At 34.5% G+C, this 20,394-nt stretch overlaps 1 protein-coding gene across 3 annotated transcripts in view; it reads left to right on the top strand.

The window, feature by feature from the left end:
* LOC126977243 (5'-3' exonuclease PLD3-like) overlaps positions 1–20,394 on the top strand; it is a 106,145-nt gene that overhangs the window by 28,919 nt on the left and 56,832 nt on the right. For 2 of the 3 annotated variants that reach the window (XM_050825973.1, XM_050825975.1), the window contains exons 2-3: positions 17,823–17,935; positions 19,109–19,273. In XM_050825973.1, the coding sequence (XP_050681930.1) occupies positions 17,823–17,935; positions 19,109–19,273 (278 nt within the window). Of the gene's footprint in view, positions 1–17,556; positions 17,753–17,822; positions 17,936–19,108; positions 19,274–20,394 lie in introns of those variants that run through there. The other variant, XM_050825974.1, reaches the window with a different exon arrangement.

The raw sequence follows: 20,394 nt of genomic DNA, 5'->3' as shown, positions 1-20,394 counted from the left end.
TGATACGACCAATGGGGTTTTTTTGTGGTAAACGCGCAAACTTGAGTCTTCTGGGGGTTAAATTGGACAAGGTTCAATTTATCCCATTCCACGACCTTCTCAAGAGAGGACTCGATAGAAGACAAACGTTTCTTCCGGCACTGGTCGACGATATACTGAGAGAGACTTGCATGGCCCGTGTATTTCCAGTACTTTGCGAAACATCTCTCAACAGGATTTCTGTGCCGTGTGTGGTATTTAATCCGGACGAGTCTGGCCCGTACGCGTTCATGCTATCATAAGTCATAAGACGGCAGCGTGACTCTCCCACTTTTAAAAACCCTCAGTCCCTTACGACACCCTTGGGCCTGGGACTCCCCTATTCTTTTTTATTTCTCCAATTTTATTACTCCATATTATAAAATCATTGAAAAGTACGATTTTGTTTCTTTTATATCTCATTAACTCTGATTACAATTTTCCGATGGCTTTAGACTGCATTATTCCCGAATACTTACCTGGATTTTTTTCTATTGACAGAACAGTGTCTGTTGGATCAGCTTGTATTATATATGATACGTTTATCCCGATGTTTGTAACGCGGATGTTTTGCAAGCATTAAGCGCTTATTACACTTGACTGAATTTAGTCCACTTAATTCAGAAGCAACTTACAAATTCGATGTTTCTGATCACATTGTCCTAAACTTAGTAACTGAATCAGTTACCACTTAAAGCACGACGTAGTCGAACGTGTTGTCGGTATATGAGGATGGGTCCAGTATTATTCAGACACCGAAACATTGGCCTTTGCTTAGCCCTGGCGGTTGGCTTGTTTAAATTGAATACATAAAAAGAAAATCTACGGTGAAAGTTAGCTAATATAACAAAGAGTATAAGTGTTCTAGAACTTCAGAAATTATCTACGAATGGATTCGAGATTGTTTAAAATATAATAAAAACTTTTGTGTCACCGTTAATTCAAAAGCAAGATACTCTCTAATAGATACTACTACTTTTACGAGATAGTATATTTAGTGCAAAAGAAAAATTGGTCGTAACTCTAAGATTTCTTGCCACAGGAAATTCATATCAAGATTTTATTTCATTTCTTTAATTGGGATGTTATCCCTGCTGACAAAAAATATCTCTGAAATTTGTTGGGGCTATCACTATTATTCGGGAATATAAAACTTAAATACATATGAACGTCCTCCACGCACGAAGAGCCATGAGCGACTGAATTCAGTAACTAAATGCGATTACACTTTCCTAAATGCGTTTCTAATTAGGCTTCTAAATGATTAACAGCCGTTCCCAATATTCAGTCTATATTACTTGAGATAAAAATCGTAACTATCGTTGTCTTTTCTGTCCCAATAAACTTATCCACGATAACTCACCTTATCCGTACACGCTGTCTGTCAATGGGACAACGTATAGCTTACTAGCGAAAGAAGTTTATATGGAAATTGCAATTCACAGTATAAGGCGATAAGAATGACTTATCGGGTATATTGAGACAGCTTCAGATTATTGACAGCTTATTACTGACAGTAGAAGATAGTAATTTTTATCTGTAGATAGTATATTGGGAACGGCCGTAAGTCAGTCAGAAACCATGCTTGCTTCTGAATTAAGGATGCTAGGTTGTTGAATGCGATTAAACTTGTCTAAATTCAGTAACGACTAAATTTAGATGACTAAATTCAGTTAAGTGTAATAAGAGCGTTATTGCTACGCTTTGGAGGCTGTTTCGTCACAGGTGATTGACGCTGAAAGGAAAGTCGAAAATAATTGTAAAAGTTTTTGATACCTTAGTAAGTAGGTACTATTTACTTCGGTATTTGTTATGGATGGGATCTAACAGAATTCAAATTCAAAACTTTTTTATTGCAAGTCACATAATTAAAACATAATGGTGGTACTTACCTACAATAAAAGGGTGATCTCATAGCTTGTGACATACTGCAAGGGCCCAGTCCTTAAGCTTATGTTTTATTTAGTTTATTTATGAAAATAAGGGACGAGACTAGCAGGATGTGCAATTGATGGTAACTGTACTTCCTTGCCTATTACAATGCAGTGCCGCTCAGGATTCTTGAAAATGCCAATAATTCTGAGCGGCTCTACAATTGGGTTCGTCACCTTGTGACAGATGTTAAGTCTCATTTGCCACACAATAATGTTTACACATAACTGCTTCACGGCAGAAATAGGCGCCGTTGTGGTGCCCATAATCTAGCCGGAATGCTGTGCAAAGGAGCTTCCCACTGGTTATGTAATAATTACAAAGAATATAATATTTACGTGATTATACTTATTTTCCTTTTTAGAATTCACTTAAATTATAGAACCTACCTACATAGCAGTATTTATTACTACAATATAGTAATATCTAAGTAATCAAATATTCTTCAACTGAAGACAAAGTATAGGTATAGGTGAAAAAATAAAAGTTTTAATATTCAAAATATTAATTAGTAACGGAGCCGCTGCCCACTGTGACGTCACTACACTACACTCTGCACTTGCACATTTCGTCATTTGAATTATTTAAATAATGCGGAAATTAAAATTATTGTATACTAATTGATTGCTTTTATTGATAAAAAAATAGTGTAAGTATTTGTAGGCGCCCAGTAATTTTAATGGACTTAGTGATATCCTCAATTGTTTCCAATAACTAATGTTTAAATTCATACGTATTTTATTTAATCGTCCGAAATGTAATAGACTCAGTGCTCTGTGAACGGCTGGATCACTTGGCGTTGCGTAGAGACGTCGCTTCATTGTGTGTCTTCTACCGCATTTATCACGGGGAGTGTTCCGAAGAGCTGTTTAACCTGATTCCTGCCGCCGAATTCCACCTTCGCACGACACGCTACAAGTTAGGATATCATTCCCACCATCTGGATGTGTGTCGGTCCTTCACAGTGCAGTTTTCAAGAAGCTTTCTTCCACGTACTACAAAGCTGTGGAATGAGCTTCCTTGTGCGGTGTTTTCGGGACGATACGACATGGGTACCTTCAAAACAAGCGCGTACACCTTTCTTAAAGGCCGGCAACGCTCCTGTGATTCCTCTGGTGCTGCAGGAGAACGTGGGCGGCGGTGATCACTTAACACCAGATGACCCGTACGCTCGTATGTCCTCCTATTCCATAAAAAAACAATGATAACAATAAATTGTTTTCCAATACCTAGACAAAACTTCGTTGACCTCACAAGTTGTTAACATAACGCGTCAGTTCAGTTTCATAAAACGATTCTGTTGACCTTTTCATATCAACAATATTCGTTATTGACAACGTCGACAGCCGTATTTTCACACAAAGGGCTGAAGCTATGAAGTCACAATGATATGGTAAGTAAAAGCTTTGTATACAAATTGAAAGTATTCTAATATATTAATCATTAATTACTATGTATTACTTATTTATAAGTATAAGTTTATAACTTAAAATTGAAGTGCGTGTAACATTAATTTAACAGATTTTTTAACCGACTTCAAAAAGGAGGAGGAAGGAGGTTCTCAATTCGATCGGTGTTTTTTATGTATGTACACCGATTACACTGAGGTTTATGATCCGATTTACGTGATTCTTCTTTAGCTCGATGCTCGATAGATGCCATTTAGTTCCATAAAAATTTTACATAGTTTGGCGCAGTACTTTTCATTTTATGAACATTTTTTATGAAAATATTTGTTTACGTTGATGATGATTCAGGATGATTATATTATTATTATTAACTAACACAAAAAAGTAAAAAAAATACGTTTAAAAAACCGACTTCAAAAACTAAAAAGTATAAAATACCTAACTTAATAAAAATTTAATTTAATACACATCCTATGCTAACCTTTACCTTTAATATTAATAAGATACTATTACTTTTATGTACTACATATTGATAGGTTTGAACTTTGAAGTCGGTGCCAAGCCAAATGTACTAGTAGGTATGAACACTAGCCACGCGTGACATTGAGCGGGATAGCTTCGTCTAGAACAAAATACAGACACGCGCGGGCAGACCTTAATTACAGGAAGTAAGCTGCTTATAATATTAAGTTTTATTTTGTTTACTGGCAATAGTAATCGTAATATCTATTATTGTATCTCTTAGTAATCTGTGATAGTAATCCACTGGTGAAGATTAACCTTAAGTATCTATGTATGTAATATAAACAATTTATTATTTCTAGGTGATTTTCCACAATTCTGGTGTTATAATATTTACTTAAACCATTTACTATATATACCTGTTGGTATGATACAGTGTAATATACTTTATTAATAGGTATATATAATACCAGAAGTAAAGGAGAATCAATTAGATTTGAGTGACATCTCAGGTCGATTGAGATAGTAATTTATTATTGGTGAACAAACATACAACGATTTAATAATAGATAACGGGCGGTTGAGGGACAAAAATAAGAAATTGTACACAACAACCAAACGACATCTTATACTAAATATTAAAAAGATTCTTAAAAACAGTAGGTATATACAGAAAACATAAAGGACACCATTAATAGACAGTAGACGAAGTGACGTTATGAAAAACCTATCTCGATCAGAGTGATGTAGAAAAAGGGATTTAGGCGCAGAAATCGGGAAGAGGTGACGAAATACCTAGTAGAATCAATTAAAAATAATTATGTATTCTTGCCCATAAATATTGTTACAAATTAAAAACATCTATTTTTGGAGTTTACTCCTTAAGAATCAATATCCATTTAAGGCTCTCCCGGTATGAGAAAAATATGGAGAGTAAAACCTACTCATTAAATGGGATAGTAACGTTCTTGGTGCGCATCATTTCTCGCGCACCTTTCACTTTTCAGGTGTGTGTGTGTTTGTGTATACATGTGTGTACCCAGCATACACAGTATATGCGTGATAGCTTACGCATGTAGTATAATATATCTATTAGGGTGTGCCAAAATGTAACTTCCTTGATGGACCTTTTAAAATTGGAATTTTGAGTTCCGCTTTTAACGGGACTTGTGTTTGGGCATTTCCTGACATATTTTGAGCGTTAAGGATTTGTTTGATTTTTATATATTTTTTTAACATGAGTTTTGTGTAGGCATTCTTGATTTTGTTTAGTGCCTGTTCAAAGACAATCGTTCTTGAGGAGTAAACTCCAGTCGTATGTCGGAGCTGACACACACACTTTTTTTTAAATTCATATTTGGAACGAGTTTATTCTGTCACAAACTTCGATCATTTCCCGCTTTTTTATTCACATATTTTTTGACGTTTAAATAAACATCGTCCATAAATATTGATATAAATAAATTGATTGAAAACAAACAGACCAATCATAAAACATTAAACAAAGTGCACTCAACTAAGTTGCCACTCAACAAAAGCGCGTATATTGAAAGATTATTGCTTTTATATTTGAACGACTAAACTTATATCAAAGGAACGTCTCAATTTATGGAAATAGCAATCTTCTAAAAAGAAATGTAAATAAGTAAATCGGTGTTTATTGAACGTTTCGATATTATTTGCAGGGCTAATGGCCTTGCGTAGTTCAAGCGAGGTTTTAAAAACATTTGCACTTTGGTTTCGGAGTCACCGAACCTTATTGTTTTTGTATGCATTGGGTGTTGGCGGGAAATGTTTTAATTGCCGAAATCAATGAGAATAACAATCTTTATTCTTTATTAATAGATTGAAAATAAGTAATGATAGAACATTTTAAGATATATTGCTTGTACGGAGGACTGTAATGCTTCATGAATGAAATGCAAAAATGGTTAAAATTACACCTAATTTTTTATTACACTTGTATTATATATTCTTTGTTATTAGTCTCATGCTGGTGTTTTTTTTTGATCGAGTATGGCCCAAGGCCCTTTTCTCTACACTTCCATTCTTTTTACAAGCTTCCGGAGAGTTTTTACAAGTGGATGGCTTTATTTACATGAGTTATCTATTTAATTATTTCCTTCAGATTTACTTTAGTTTACATTTTTAATACATTACAATTTAGTCTTAGATAGTCAATGATAAGATGGATAAATTTAACATGCATTTTTATGCAGACAGTACTGGAGATGCTTGCTGTATTTGTACAAATTCAAATATTTTTATACAAATTGGTATTTGAAATCACTCATTAAACGTCAAAAACTACCTCCTATACGAAAATTTATGCCTCAAGGCATGAAAAGGGGTGCAAGAAACTCAGCAGGCTTCTTCTTTTTTTAATAACATTTTGTTACAGTATTGTCTGCAGTATCTATTATTAAGAACGCCATTTATGTTACAATAAACGCTTTAACAACTCTTTTGAATTTTATTAACATATTTGTTTTGTACATTTTCTGGGATCATGTTGTAAAAACATATAACTGCTAACTAACATACATCGCCCAATAAAAGACCTCATAACTCGACTTAACCGAGTAGTAGGTATAACAAGTTTATGACTGTTCAGGTGTCAGTATTATTATTATCACTGTATTAGTTAACATTATCATTAATACATTGAGACACACATTACATATCTTTTTTTGCTGATGAGTACCTATAGGTTAAAGGTATATAGGTATATTTATTCACGGGCTACTTTCCGCAACTCGACGTCTGCTCTGCGCCTATTTTGCGTCATATGGTTGGGTTGCTAATCTTGCCATCCCAAATCTTCAAGGAAGTTACTCAAAACTCTGATGTCACCCATGACTTCGGGGAGTCCTCGGTGACCCCAGGTGTTTGGCCCGGTATGTGGCCACACTACGGCAGTCCAGGATGAGGTGTGTGGCCGTTTCTTCTGTCTCCATGCAAGCCCATATTAAACAGATGCTTGTTAAAGGTGCCGTGACCCGTTATTACATGAGTTATCTTACGTAATCTTCATCGTGTGAGTTTCACCAGCTTGCGAGAGAGCCTCTGATCTATGCATGGTAGAGACTCTTTTGCCTGTCTGCATCCACTCACCTCCGTCCAGTATTTATTATGTAGCTCCTTGGTGTGCTGCCTCATGACTGATGCAGGCCAACAGGTCCAATGGCTATCATCTCTGAGCCCCTCCAATACCAATTGGTCCTTCAATACGGATGCACATTTTTAATGACGTTTGGTGACAATCATGTTCAAAAATGTACATACAGGAGAAGCGTAATAAAAGAAAGATTTTCCAGCTCGCATTCGACTTATTTCTAGTTTAAATCTTCGAAAATCACACTCATTCTATTGCGGACGTAAAAATGTACAGTCTTCTAATCACTTTGTTATGTATATGGAAATTTAGTACATTTTGAAGGTCGTGATAAATAATATTAGAATAATCAACGCTATTCGTTGGTTGTCATGGCAACGCTTTTAATAACATATTAAGCAAATACCCTGAATTAACTATGGTCAACTCGGGTGAAATTGATGACTGGAAAACAATTATTAATGATTCATGTTTATAGTAGCTAAACCTTTATTATGGGACTTGGTGTCAATAGAGTATTCAGTTAATCCGATGTCAAGTTGTAACACATATTTTTAAGTACTTGTATACAACACGGACTAGTTAAAAAAAAGGACTCCGCGCCGTGATATTAGCAAGTGAAGCACCTTTATGCTAGTGTGTGTGCGGTTACGGGGCATACCAGTTACACAATTTTTTCTCCCTTAAATAATCATATATCCACAAATATTTTTATAGTATTGTTTTTACACTTTTTCACAACGCACGACGGCATATTTTAAATATTTTATTGCGACGCAAACTGATCTGTCACAGACGATGGCAAATCTCATAATGGCGGCCGATTGGCTTGTATTAGTGTAAGTGTATGCGTGTAAGTGTATGTATTGACACGTTTACCGGCTTGTTTTGGTGCCTCACTGTTATGTAAGGTGACACGGAGTCCTTTTTTTTACTCGTCCGTCGTATACAAGTACATTAAAGATTATGTAACTCTATTTCTATTCTAATATTTATATCTTCTTTAATCTTCAATTACTATGTACCTACTTACTTGTATAAGGTGACACGGATTCCTTCTTTTTTTACTCGTCCGTGGTATACAAGTACATTATAGATTATGTACCTCTCTCTCTCTCTATTCTGATATTTATATATTCTATCTTCTTAACGTTCGATTACTACATACTTGTTTATTTCGTGAGGAGTTCCGTTTCTGTGAGGTGGACTGCATCTTCTGTTGACCTGCCGCTTCTAAATCCAAACTGCGGATTCATTATAAGGGAGTTAGATTCAAGGTTTGCGACTATTGCATAGTGTGTGCCTAAAAGTGATATCGGCCTGTAATTACTGGGTTCCGTTATTGAATCACTTTTATGGATGACTATCGTACGAGTAACTTTCCAGGCCTTAGGGAATATACCACTTTCGATACTTTGATTAAAAACCACCGCTAGCAGTTCAGCAATTGCAGGACCAATTGCCTTAAGAACTTTAGTATTCCAGCTATCATTGCCTGGAGAGTTATATGACTGTTATTTCTGAATGAGACGGAGAACTTTATGCTTAACTACAGGGGCAATGAATAAGCTTAATTCTGATGGCTTACCTTTGTCCTAAATTAGTTTTATAGTTTCATTATGAGGAAATTGTTTTGATATTTGGTGGAGATTATGACTCTAATTGGAGCTAATGAGTGCGGGAGTAATCCAGGGATGCATACAAAATTTTAAACGTAGTTTTAGTGGTTTTAGCCATCGCAGCTCATATAGCTGTCGTGAAACTAGAGACGGCATCGTCATCAGAGTTTGCTTGTTGAACTGGGGACCAGTAGCTCTTTATTAAGACCATCGTTGTCAGTTTTGTTGTTACCTAAGTTGTTATCCTCTACTTTTCTGTTTAGATACCAACAATGATTAGAGCATAGTCAGTTAGATCAGTGGTACACAGAAATAATTCGGCTTGATGGTTGTATGGGACGAATATGGTACTAAAACTAAAGAGAGAAAATATCCTCGCAACATAGCAAAAGAATATACTTTGAAAAACAATAAAAACTTGAAAAACATATAATAATATGTGGCATTATTATTGAGAATCCAGAATCTTACAGTATGACAGGCAAGTTTGTGCTTGGATATTTGTTCTTCAATTTTGCCAGAATGCCTGAAAAGATCCCAATGAAATTTTACTTTATTTCCCAAGAAAGTGGTGGTGAAAAAAAAAGGTGCAGTTCGGGAACTGGTCACGTGGTCACGTGGTCGGGAACTATTTTTGGTCAACACATCAAATTGTCAATGCATCAAAACTGCGAACCAAATTTTATATCGATAGATAGCAGAATATAAGTATTTATCAAATTAACAATACAACAAACAAACTTTACAATAATACCCATGTCTCTTGAACTGTGAAAATATAATTAATTTATTCTTAAAACTGATTGAATAACAAAAGCTTTTAAGCTGTCGTGTGTCAAGTCAAGCTCACTTATCCTCGATAACGTTTCGATTAATCAATATTAGTTTGTCGAGACATGGCTAAATAGGAGCTAAGATTAGTAATTCTAAATAATGGAACTTTTAATCTCTTAAGTACAAGTCTTAGTGGTGGTCTAATCTAGGAAAAATTGAAATAAATTGGGTAAAAACTACAAAACCTAATTGAAATCTGATTAACATAGGTAATTCGTTAGTGTATAAAACTGTCAGTATACAATTTATGAATTTTTATTTTTATAAAAATAAGGGACGAGACGAGCAGGATGTTCATTTGATGGTAACTGATACACCTTGTCCATTAAAATGCAGTGCCACTCAGGATTCTTGAAAAACTTAAAAATTCTGAGCGGCACTACAAATGCGTACAGTACAATCAACATCTTGGATTCCTTTGATAAATACGTTATGTAAAACCATAAAAAAACCGACTTCAAAAACTGAAAAGTAAAAATTATCTAAAAATTTAAATTAATACACCTCTATTGCAAACCTTTATCTTTAATATAAATAAAATACTATTATTTGTATTTGCTACACATATTGTTAGCTTTGAAGTCGGTGCTAAGCTAAATGTAATAGTAACTAGGTTAACCTACACTCGCCACGCGTGACTTCTCTTCAGTTTTTGAAATAAGTTTTTTTAAACACAGTTTTTATTATTTTTTACTTTTTTGTGTCATTTAATAAAATTATATAAACAACCTGAATGAAAATACTAAAAACGGAAAGGGAACCTTTTTATGGGACCAAATCGCTTCTATTGCATTGCTATTCGCATTGAACTAAAGAATTACGTAAATCGGATCTTAAATCTCGGCCTAAATAATAAATTACATAAAAAAATACCGATCGAATTGAGAACCTCCTCCATTTTGAAGTCACTTAAAAATAATACGCGTGTTTTGTACAGAACGACTATTAGAAATTCATTCACCAGTAGGTACAGTTGCAATGATGAAATCCTTGGCCGCCGATAACAAGGTACGAATCTTTTTTGTCCATTCTTGGATGTTAATTTTGTTTTCGGGAAAACAATATGAACTCAAATGAACTGTCTTTGAACAAAATTGGTTTCCCACAAAAAGGCAAAATTAAAACCAAATCTGTTAGTAACTAAATAAATATTTTAGTTCTATAATAACATGTTAGTAAAATGTGCTACTTACTACCTACAGTATGCAAAATGCTATCCCTCAAATAAAATATATTTTAATGTACTTATTTTATAGAATTGGTCTACTTACACGTGAAAAGTGATTCATTTCCCTTTGGAAGGACGATCCATATAATATCTCCACCACTTTATAACACATGAATGTATTTTAAATCCTTGTTTTATCCGTTTTTAAAATCTCGCTAGGATCCGATCTTACTCACTCGCCTAACCGAAAGGGGGACAGTTTGTAAGCCCTGCCCACTAACCGTATAGTTTTAATTCCGCTATTTTAAAGTGTCAGAAATGCTTCCATATTCTATATGCACTGATAATAGATACTAAGTAGTGCAGTCAATGAAGTGAGAATGCGTATGTCGCCGGTGTGAATATAGTAGATTGTTAACCAAGGGTCGAAAGAATCAATTCCCGAGGTATTTAGACGCCCGAGCACAGCGAGGAGGCTATAGTCCGAGTAGGAATTGATTCTTTCGACCCGTGTTAAACATGCTACTTTTCATTTCGAATATGAGGAAAATAAAACTAGTTGTTAATCTAAACTATTAATTGATAATATATAATAATATTAGTAGTACCTATTTAAAATTAATTGTCAAAAGTACAATTTGTGAAATTAAAAGTTACATTTTTGTTTGGAATGTTTATGCTGTTTGATATATTATAACAAATTTGGCTGTTCTGGATATCTGTAAAAGTAGGAGACTGCTATTTCATCAGACGATGGATTCCATGGCGGATACTCCCTGGAAGTTGTCGGCTGAGGCGAATTGGGGCGTATTTTTATAGTTTTAGTTAATTTGGTTGAAATTTTAGTTTTATTTTGGACTGAATCCTCAATGTAGCCTTCGGTGACTGTGCTGGATTTCCAGCCTCCAGTTTTCTTTACATAAAACTCTTCACAGCTGACAGCAGTTCTATTTTTAAAGTTCATTCCGGCCCTTGGGTGGGAAGAATTTGTATGAGTTTTGCCCTCTCTACGGAGGGAAGCAGCATTTCCCACTCAATTATCAGATCAAAACAATATTACTTTCCGAGTATGAGAAATGAAAAATATCTTTACTCTAAAGTAAAACTATTAATATGGGCTACATGCTCACTATCTTCGAATTTCTTCTCTTTCTTCTCAAACAATCCTTTTAAAAAAGAAAAAAATAGAAGTACCTGTGGGCTAGGTCATGTGAATATGAAGGATGCTTAGGAATTTTGAAGCTAGATTCGAATTTAGCCACAGCAATGCTAGTCCGCGTCGCCGGTTCTCACGGATATCTTGTTCTGAATTTAAAATGCCAGTAAATATAGCTCCATGGTAGAGATTACAATCATGACCACCACTACTATTCCAAAATTTTTTTAGCATAGATACTAAATAACCGCACACAAATCAATTTTATCCATTTTCCATTTCAAAACGAATCCACGTTGAAGTCATATTTTTGCAAGGCGGCCATGACTGGATTTCATAAAAGATCCTCTATTATTCGTTCTAGTAACCCGAGAACTTCGGAAATGTTAGCTGTATAATACAATGATAATTATGAAAGTAGGGATTTTGCGTGACGGTTGCTTGGATATCACAAATAGTCCCAAATTAGTTTTGCAATATTCTGAGAACCTTGAAAATGACTCTTCAACTAATAAAAAATATAAGTGAGGAAGTCCCCCTATTTATCTTTCTTCTATCTATCTCCATCTTTTGTATCCTATCACCATTTATTAGGTACCTTTATTATGTAATACAAATAAAGTTTGTTGTACAGATTCTTCACATCATTCTTACAGTGAACGAATATAACACCGATTACTATACTAAATAAACCTACTAGATTCAAGTAAACAATAAATAAATAAATTATTTTGCCTTAAACTGCCGGCACCCAAATGCTAAAGGCATTAGCTAGCCGCAGAATATAGAGTGACTGTAATTAGTAATGTAGTGAGATATTGGTAAAAAATGTAGTGAAAAGAAGGCAAAGGGCGACCAATGAAATTATAGGAGGATGATCTAAGAAGAATAGCTCACCGAGAATGGATGAAAATAGCGAACGACAGAGAGATGGAAATATGGCCTATGTCGTAAGATAAGCTGTTGAGGTTGATAAACACAACGATTACATAAGGATCAAGACTGTAATCATTATTAGTTACAAATTATTTATTTATATGAGTATGGTTTTACCTAGACTTGGTTCCTATTTTATACATAAAGTCAATCATAAACTAAAACAAAGACGAACAACCATATATTATATATATATATATATATACACAATATTAAGTAAAAGTTAAGTTTAGATCTAAATAATTGTTCTCGCAAAAATCATTTTTAGCTGGAAATAATTATGTTACAATATTTTGTATCTTGCAATTGTAACGATGGCCGTGATTAATTCTAATTATTGTTCCGGCAGCTACAATTCAAATTCAAAATTTAATTGTTCTAAGTTCTAAATATAATATTGCGATTCGGTCTTTTGCTGGTTTTAATGAAATCAAAGGTTGATGAGTAACATTTTTATATTCAAGTGTACCTGTACTGGATACCTACATTTGTCCGGAATGCTTTTAAAATAATTAAACAATGTCTAGTGCATTAATTACGCTAGTCTACGAATTAATTCAGACATTAAATTCTGGCAATGTACGTCTAACTGAATAACATGGAATCGACGTTTTTATATTTATTAAATTATTCGTTAGGCAGTCTTATTTATTTATTCCGTCGATGATAATCTCTGTAAGAACCATTACGCCAAATTTCATAATTCTAATTTGGTTGATTCCACCTTCGCACGACACGCCATAAGTTAGGATATCATCCCCACCATCTGGATGTGTGGCGGTCCTCCACAGTGCGGTTTTCACGGAGTTTTCTTCAGTTCTTCAGTTTTCAAAGCTGTGGAATGAACTTCCTTGTGCGGTGTTTCCGGGACGATACAACATGGTAAAAAAAAGGAGTCGGGAGTCCCCCAAACCAGCCGAGACTGTCATGGAGTTGGTGTGATTCTTTCCGCTCGAATAGTAGAAAGTGTGATGGAGCATGAATGTATAAGCCCAAGACTCCTCTGGATTAGGTTAAAAGTTAGACTCACTCGCTTGTTTATCCTTGGGGTCTATCCACCGACCGATCTGCGCGGAGGTGGGTCATGAAAAGCCAAAAAAGAGAAAGTGGAATTTTGGAACAGCATGAGAGAGGTCTTGAATAAATGCGGAGAAAATGAACGGATCGTGATGTTAGGGGACTTTAATGGGTGGGTTGGAGTAAAGCGTGATGGGTATGAAGGATTTCCGGGTACGTTTGGGGACGACAGAGTGAATGTCAATGGGAAAAGCCTGCCTAAAGTATGCTTGGAATGGAATCTTTGCGTGACCAACACAATGTTTAACCACAAAAAGATCCATTTGTATAAAGAGATGAGGATGAGTCTAGAAGTATGATTGATTTTGTAATTGTGGATGAAAGACTGAGGAAGAAAGTGCTAGATGCTCGGGCATACCGTGGTGTAGGCATCGACACAGACCACTTCCTGGTCATAGTCCGAATGCGTGGCCTTTTTAAGCGGCGGCGACACCGAGGAGCTGAGCCCACGAGTGGACAGAGTAAAAGTGGAAAATCTATAGAAAAAGAAAGGAAAGACGAGAATGCAGAGAAACTGAAAGAAAGTTTTAAAGGCATAGAAGAGATAGCTGTGATTGAAGATTTGTGGGAGACATTTAAGAAAAGGTTCGTAAATGTTGCTGTTGAGACATGCGGGGTAGCTAAAAGAAGGAATGGAAGAAAGAACTATAATGTGTGGATGGATAAAGAGGTACAAATGGCTGTGTAAGAAAAGAAGAAATCGTGGTTGGATAGGTTAGCGACAAAAGCTAACCAAAAAGTTCAAAAGGCAACGGATGAATAGATAAAGGAAGCCAGAACGAAATACAAATATATTGAAATCAGCAGCGAAAGAAGTTGTGTCTAGAAAGAAAGAAGAACGAAGGGATGATTTTAATTGGAGACTCATTGAAGATTTCAAGTCAAACATCAAGTTCTTCTGGAAATCCATCAAAACAGCCAAAGGAAAATCTTCTACCTTGGAGCTGAGTATAATCAGGAGTCAAGATGGGAGCATTATAAGTGGAGAAGAATGTGTGATAGAGAGATGGAAAGTGTATTTTCAAAGTTTGTTTGAAACTGAGTGAGATAATCATGGATGATATACTTAAAGCATTGAAAAGTATGAGATTAGGTAAGGCAGGTATGACAGGATTAGCGTGGAGATGCTGAGGGCTGGACAGGGCATAGTGGCTAGCCAGCTGCTGTACCGCCTTTTCAATTTGTGATGGCGAAATGGGCAAGTACCAGGAGAATGGTGCAACGCTGTAATCGTGCCATTGTACACGGGAAAAGGGTCATGGCAGGACTGCAGAAATTACCGCGATATAATCCTTCTCAGCGTCGTCGTTAAATTGTATGCGTAAGTGTTGAATGAAAGAGCTGTGAATGAAACAGATGTAAAAGTATGGAATGTACGGAACAGGTCTTTTCCTTGCGGTGCATAGCCGAAAAGTGTTTGGCTAAAAACAAGAAGGTCTATTGCGTGTTCGTGGATCTAGAATAGGCCTATGATAGAGTGGTGTCCGCGAACGGTGTGAGCAATATCCTCATACGAGCATTGCAATGTCTTTATAGGGATTCTAGTGCTTGTGTAAGGATAAACGGGGCATACCCTGAATGGTTTAATATTTAAAAAGGTGTTAGACAGGGATGTGCAGCGTCACCGTGGCTGTTTAATCTGTTCATGTACAATTGCTTGAAAGATTTAAAAGAGAATGAAAGTGGGTTGAGAATTAATGATGAAGTTCCTCGTCAAATGTTTTCTCTATGCTGATGACCAAGTATTGCTTGCGTCTTCGGCCGAAGAGTTGCAGGAGATGGTAACTGCTATACGATGAAATTGATGGTGTTTGAAAGAGATGACGTAGTGACAGACTTCAATATCGTGATTGGAGATGAAAAAATTGAACAGGTGGATGAATTTGTGTATCTGGGTTCTAAATTTACAAGAGATGGAAAGTATGAGAGTAATATTGAAAGAAGAGTGAATGCAGGAAACATGGTGAATGGAGCTTAGCTTCTTTATGAACAGGCAGAAGGTGTCTAACAAGGCTCGTTTGGCTGTGCATGAGGGGCTGTTGGTTTCAACACTAATGTACGGAAGTGAAAGTTGGGTATGGCAGAAGAAACATGAAAGCAGAATAAATGCAGTTGAGATGAGAGCGTTGAGAAGTATGATAGGAGTTAAACTGAGTGATAGGATAAGAAATAGTGAGATAAAGAAACGTTGTGGTCTGAAAGAAGATGTTGTGAAAAGGTATGCTGAGATTGTTTGGCCATGTCAAGAGAATAAATGAAGAACGATAAAAGTGTATAAGGCCAGTGTGAATGAATGTTTTGGAAGGGGTAGACCTAGGTGGACGTTTCGAGATCAAATCAGGGACGTTTCGAAAAAAGGCCAGGTCAAGAGTACCCTAAACCGAAGAGCATGTATGAAATATAATGAAAGTGGACGAAGCGAAATAAGTATGTAAGAATCGTAGCAAGTGGAAAGAAGTGGTCGCTGACTACCCCTACGGGAAAGTGGCGTGATTATATGTTTGTATGTATGTTTAATTTGTCCAAACTTATCCCATAATCCCTTTATTTTGACGTAAGTGACTTCTACTATTTTAGAAACAAAGTAATATGCCGCTCTGAGAGAAAAAACGGTGCAAGAAAACTTAAAGTAAAATTATTTTATAGCTTACCGCAGACGTAACTGAGTTCACAGTAAAGGCTCTCTTAGCATTTTGTAAAACAAAAGGTTGTTGTAATGTCTTTTACATCTTAATATTTAAATTTAAATTATATTTTGAATGTTTTGATTTTAAAACAGTAGTAATGCGCATCAACAGACCAACAATAGTTTCTATATTTAATATATTTTTATACGGGGGTTTTATACGGACATCCCCAACACCAGGAGTCAAGAGATGCGTTGCCGGCCATTAAGTTGAGAGTTTGCTTGAAGCATGAAGTTCTCTCATCGTAAATAATACCTATTAAATATGACCTTTAGGTAAGTACTTAGGTTCATTTATAATTTGTAATACTTTACTAGCTACAAAATATTTATATAAGTTTTACTCAGCTTTAACATAGTTTCTTATAACAGTATAATTTTGTCAGCTATCAAGTCTACACGCTAACCTTAACTTACGCGTAATAGCTTTTTATTTTACCTAATTTTGCTGCGATACCAGCGTTGCAGACTACTTCGGTGAGTCAACACGCCATATCTAATTAAAATAGCGTTACAAGTTACCTAGTATAAAGAACGCTAAGATTACATAGTTATTTATTTTCATTTTTTGAGTGATACAGTTTAACATAACGGCAATATTAATTATGCAATTGTGTGCATGTGCAACGATAATGACTATGGTAATGGTTTGTACAGTTTTGCCCTGAATAGTTTTACAGTTTCCACCATAACCTAGTATTTAAAATGCACATTCACAATGCGGTTGTCGACGTCATTTGCTTTGCAGTCAGATTTTTGAAGCTATTGCGCCTGCACCATTCATAAAAGGAAAGCAAGGATACACGGAAATGCAGTTAATCTATTCTATTATTAGTGGTGCTAGTGAAAAGATTTGTTATCGGTACATTCTGCTGAAAATATACATATTATGGTTAGTTTCAAGAACACGCATTTTTATGTCAACATATTTATAATTTCTTAGTATTAAGTGAACTTTATTAATTATGTTTGGTCTGCGCTATTGTAAAAAACTTATTGCCATGGTTTTTTAAAATAATTAATGTCTTATCATGGACTAATTGTTACATATTACTCCTAGCAATACCACAAAACGTCACTGTCATTTTGACAATCATTATATTTTGACAAATGAAAGGAGTATGAATGAAATGAAATGAACCATTTATTTATTGTTTACAAAGCAAAACAAAGTGTTTTGAAATGAATTAATTTTATCTTTAAAATAAATATGTGTAAAACGTAAATAACAGTTTTATAACAATTCAGTGAACACATCAGTTTTCTATATTTTATCAAATTAAAAATAAAATATGAATTTAGTTGATATGCTTAGGAAGTTCCTTAGTAAAATCATATCTGTAAGTAATATATTTGCCTTTGTTATGCCTTATTCTATTATGAGCTCTTCATTATTCTAATTTGTTTCAGACTGTTCTAGAATCGGGGAGTGTGGGGAACGCTTCGTCATCTGATGAGGAGTTGGAGCAGTGGGAGCAGATCTTCATGATGAGAGATGAAAATGGGAATAGTTATCACGACAAGTGAGTTTGAAAAACTACCTATTTATTTATTTCCAAAGTACTGGCCTATCTAAATTGCCCTTAAATATGTTTGAAGTTTCGTATTTATCATATTAAAAAACAGACAGTTGTTAGGTTGTGTATGTAAGTCACAAATGTAGACAGTTTTCTGTACAACCAGTTACAGAAGAACCTCTTTAATACAATTTCTCGAACACCAGTGAGAGGCTCCTTTGCACAGGATGCCGGCTAGATTATGGGTACCACAACGGCGCCTATTTCTGCAGTGAAGCAGTAATGCGTAAGCATTATTGTGTTTCGGTTTGAAGGGTGCTGTAGCTAGTGAAATTACTGGGCAAGTGAGACTTAACATCTTGTATCTCAAGGTGACAAGCACAATTGTAGTGCTGCTCAGAATTTTTGGGGATTTTCAAGAATCCTGAGCGGCATTGTGTTGTAATGTGCAGGGTGTATTAATGACCATCAGCTGAAGTCCTGCTTGTCTTGTCCCTTATTTTCACAAAATAAATAATATGTACTTGTACACCAGTTCCTGCAACTTAAGACATGTTTTCATACATTTCTTAATACTTAATGTGATCTGTCATCATGTTTAATACATCAACAGAAGAACAGAGAAGAACTTGCAGGGTTTTCCTTGATATTCTTCCATTGATAACAATGTGGAACCATACAAAGTTCAATCAATTGAAAATATTATTGAGAATATGAATAACATGTAAAGAGACCCGTTAATTGATAATGATGAAGACAATGAGGAGTCATCTCCAATAGTGACATTTGAAAATGTTAACTAATAATTAAAATATGATTAACATCTAATGCTGTTAATGATTTAAGATGCTATGTAGCTTCTTTGAATCAAATCAAAGACCCATGGCATAAGTTAAATTATATTGAAAATCAATGCCTATCAAAATCGTTTTGCCAAACCATAATAAGTGATTACTTGAAATAACGTAATTATAATTACACTATGTTATTTATTAATGTTTAATTTAACAATAATAAATATTTGGACGTAATACATAATAATATGTAGTAAATACATTTTATTTTCCCTATACCACATAATTTTCATTTTCTCTTTTAAGATGTATTTTTGGTTGCGTCTGTGAATTCTAAAAACACGACTTAAGTGGAATCTACTATATGTGTTATGTTTGTTTACAGAAGAAAGAAGCGCAGTATTTGGTGTCGACCATCCTGCATTCCAGTGTCAATAGTTATCCTATTAATTATTTTGGTTGTGTTGGTTCCACTGCTTGACCAACCTAATGTAGTGCAAGTGCTACCAACCACAGCAAAAGTTAATTTACATTGTGTAGATGAGTGTAGGTAAGCAAAAATATTATATCTACTAGCATTTTTAAGTAACAGTAAAACAAAAACTGACTAGGATATTTTAAATATTAAATCCACAATATTAATTTGAGAAGCAAGGATAGATTATGTTTACATGGCAGCAACACAGCTTCGATGTACTTGAAATGGCGCCAAGAATATTTAACAAGATACCTACAACTATCACAGAACTTAAGTTGACGTGTTTTAAAAAGAAACTATTTAATGTGCTAGTGACAAAATCGTACTATTCCATAAAAGACTTTTCAGATACAACACTCAATTAACATTTTTTTTAAATATCATTTTACTTAAATTTAATTTCTTTTTACCAATTTCACTTGTTATATGTTATTTCAAAATATTCAATTATTGATATGTATATCAATTAACTGTCATTGTGTATAAATATATTTGTTTGACTTGTTATTAATTACTATTTGTACGCCACAGCATGCCGGCAAGGAATGGAGAACTTTTATTGTGATTTGAAACATCTATGTATTCCCATGACTTCAAATAAATGATCTTATATTATCTTAAAATCTGTTTGTTGAATTTCAGTAAATGAAAGTTTTCACATAACAATAAAATAAACTTGAATGTTAGTCAATTGAAGTTTTCAAATAATAAAAGAAATTTAATAAGAAATGCATACATACTATAAATTATTATTTTCTATAAGTTTATAGTTATGCAATTTTTGTAAAAAAAAGTATGTTAACTTTACTTACAATCTCTTGAGTGATTGCAAGACGAAGTTGTGTAACATGAAAATTTTTTTAAAATATTTTAATGCCTTCTTTAAAATGATGGAAACTGTTAATAATAACCGCAGTAGTGTTGGAGAGAAGACAGAATTTAGTTATTATTAATAACAGAGTACATTCTTTGATTAACATGAGTGTTACATATTTAAATAAAACACTTTTAGAGGATTAAAACGCGTGGAATTGTAACTGTATTTTTAAACAAACAAAATAGATAAATTTATAATTTATATATATTTTTACAAGGGTACAAGGTACCATATAAAAATATAAATAACTCCACATTTTTTAAGCTAAAATATACTCTGTGTATAACTCTAATTTAAGTCACTTCCATTGCATCAC

Source organism: Leptidea sinapis, chromosome 44 (genome assembly GCF_905404315.1).
Source record: "Leptidea sinapis chromosome 44, ilLepSina1.1, whole genome shotgun sequence".
Taxonomy (NCBI): Eukaryota; Metazoa; Arthropoda; class Insecta; order Lepidoptera; family Pieridae; genus Leptidea; species Leptidea sinapis.
Note: the sequence above shows the minus strand (reverse complement) of the source record. Positions and strands in the feature narration are given on the sequence as shown.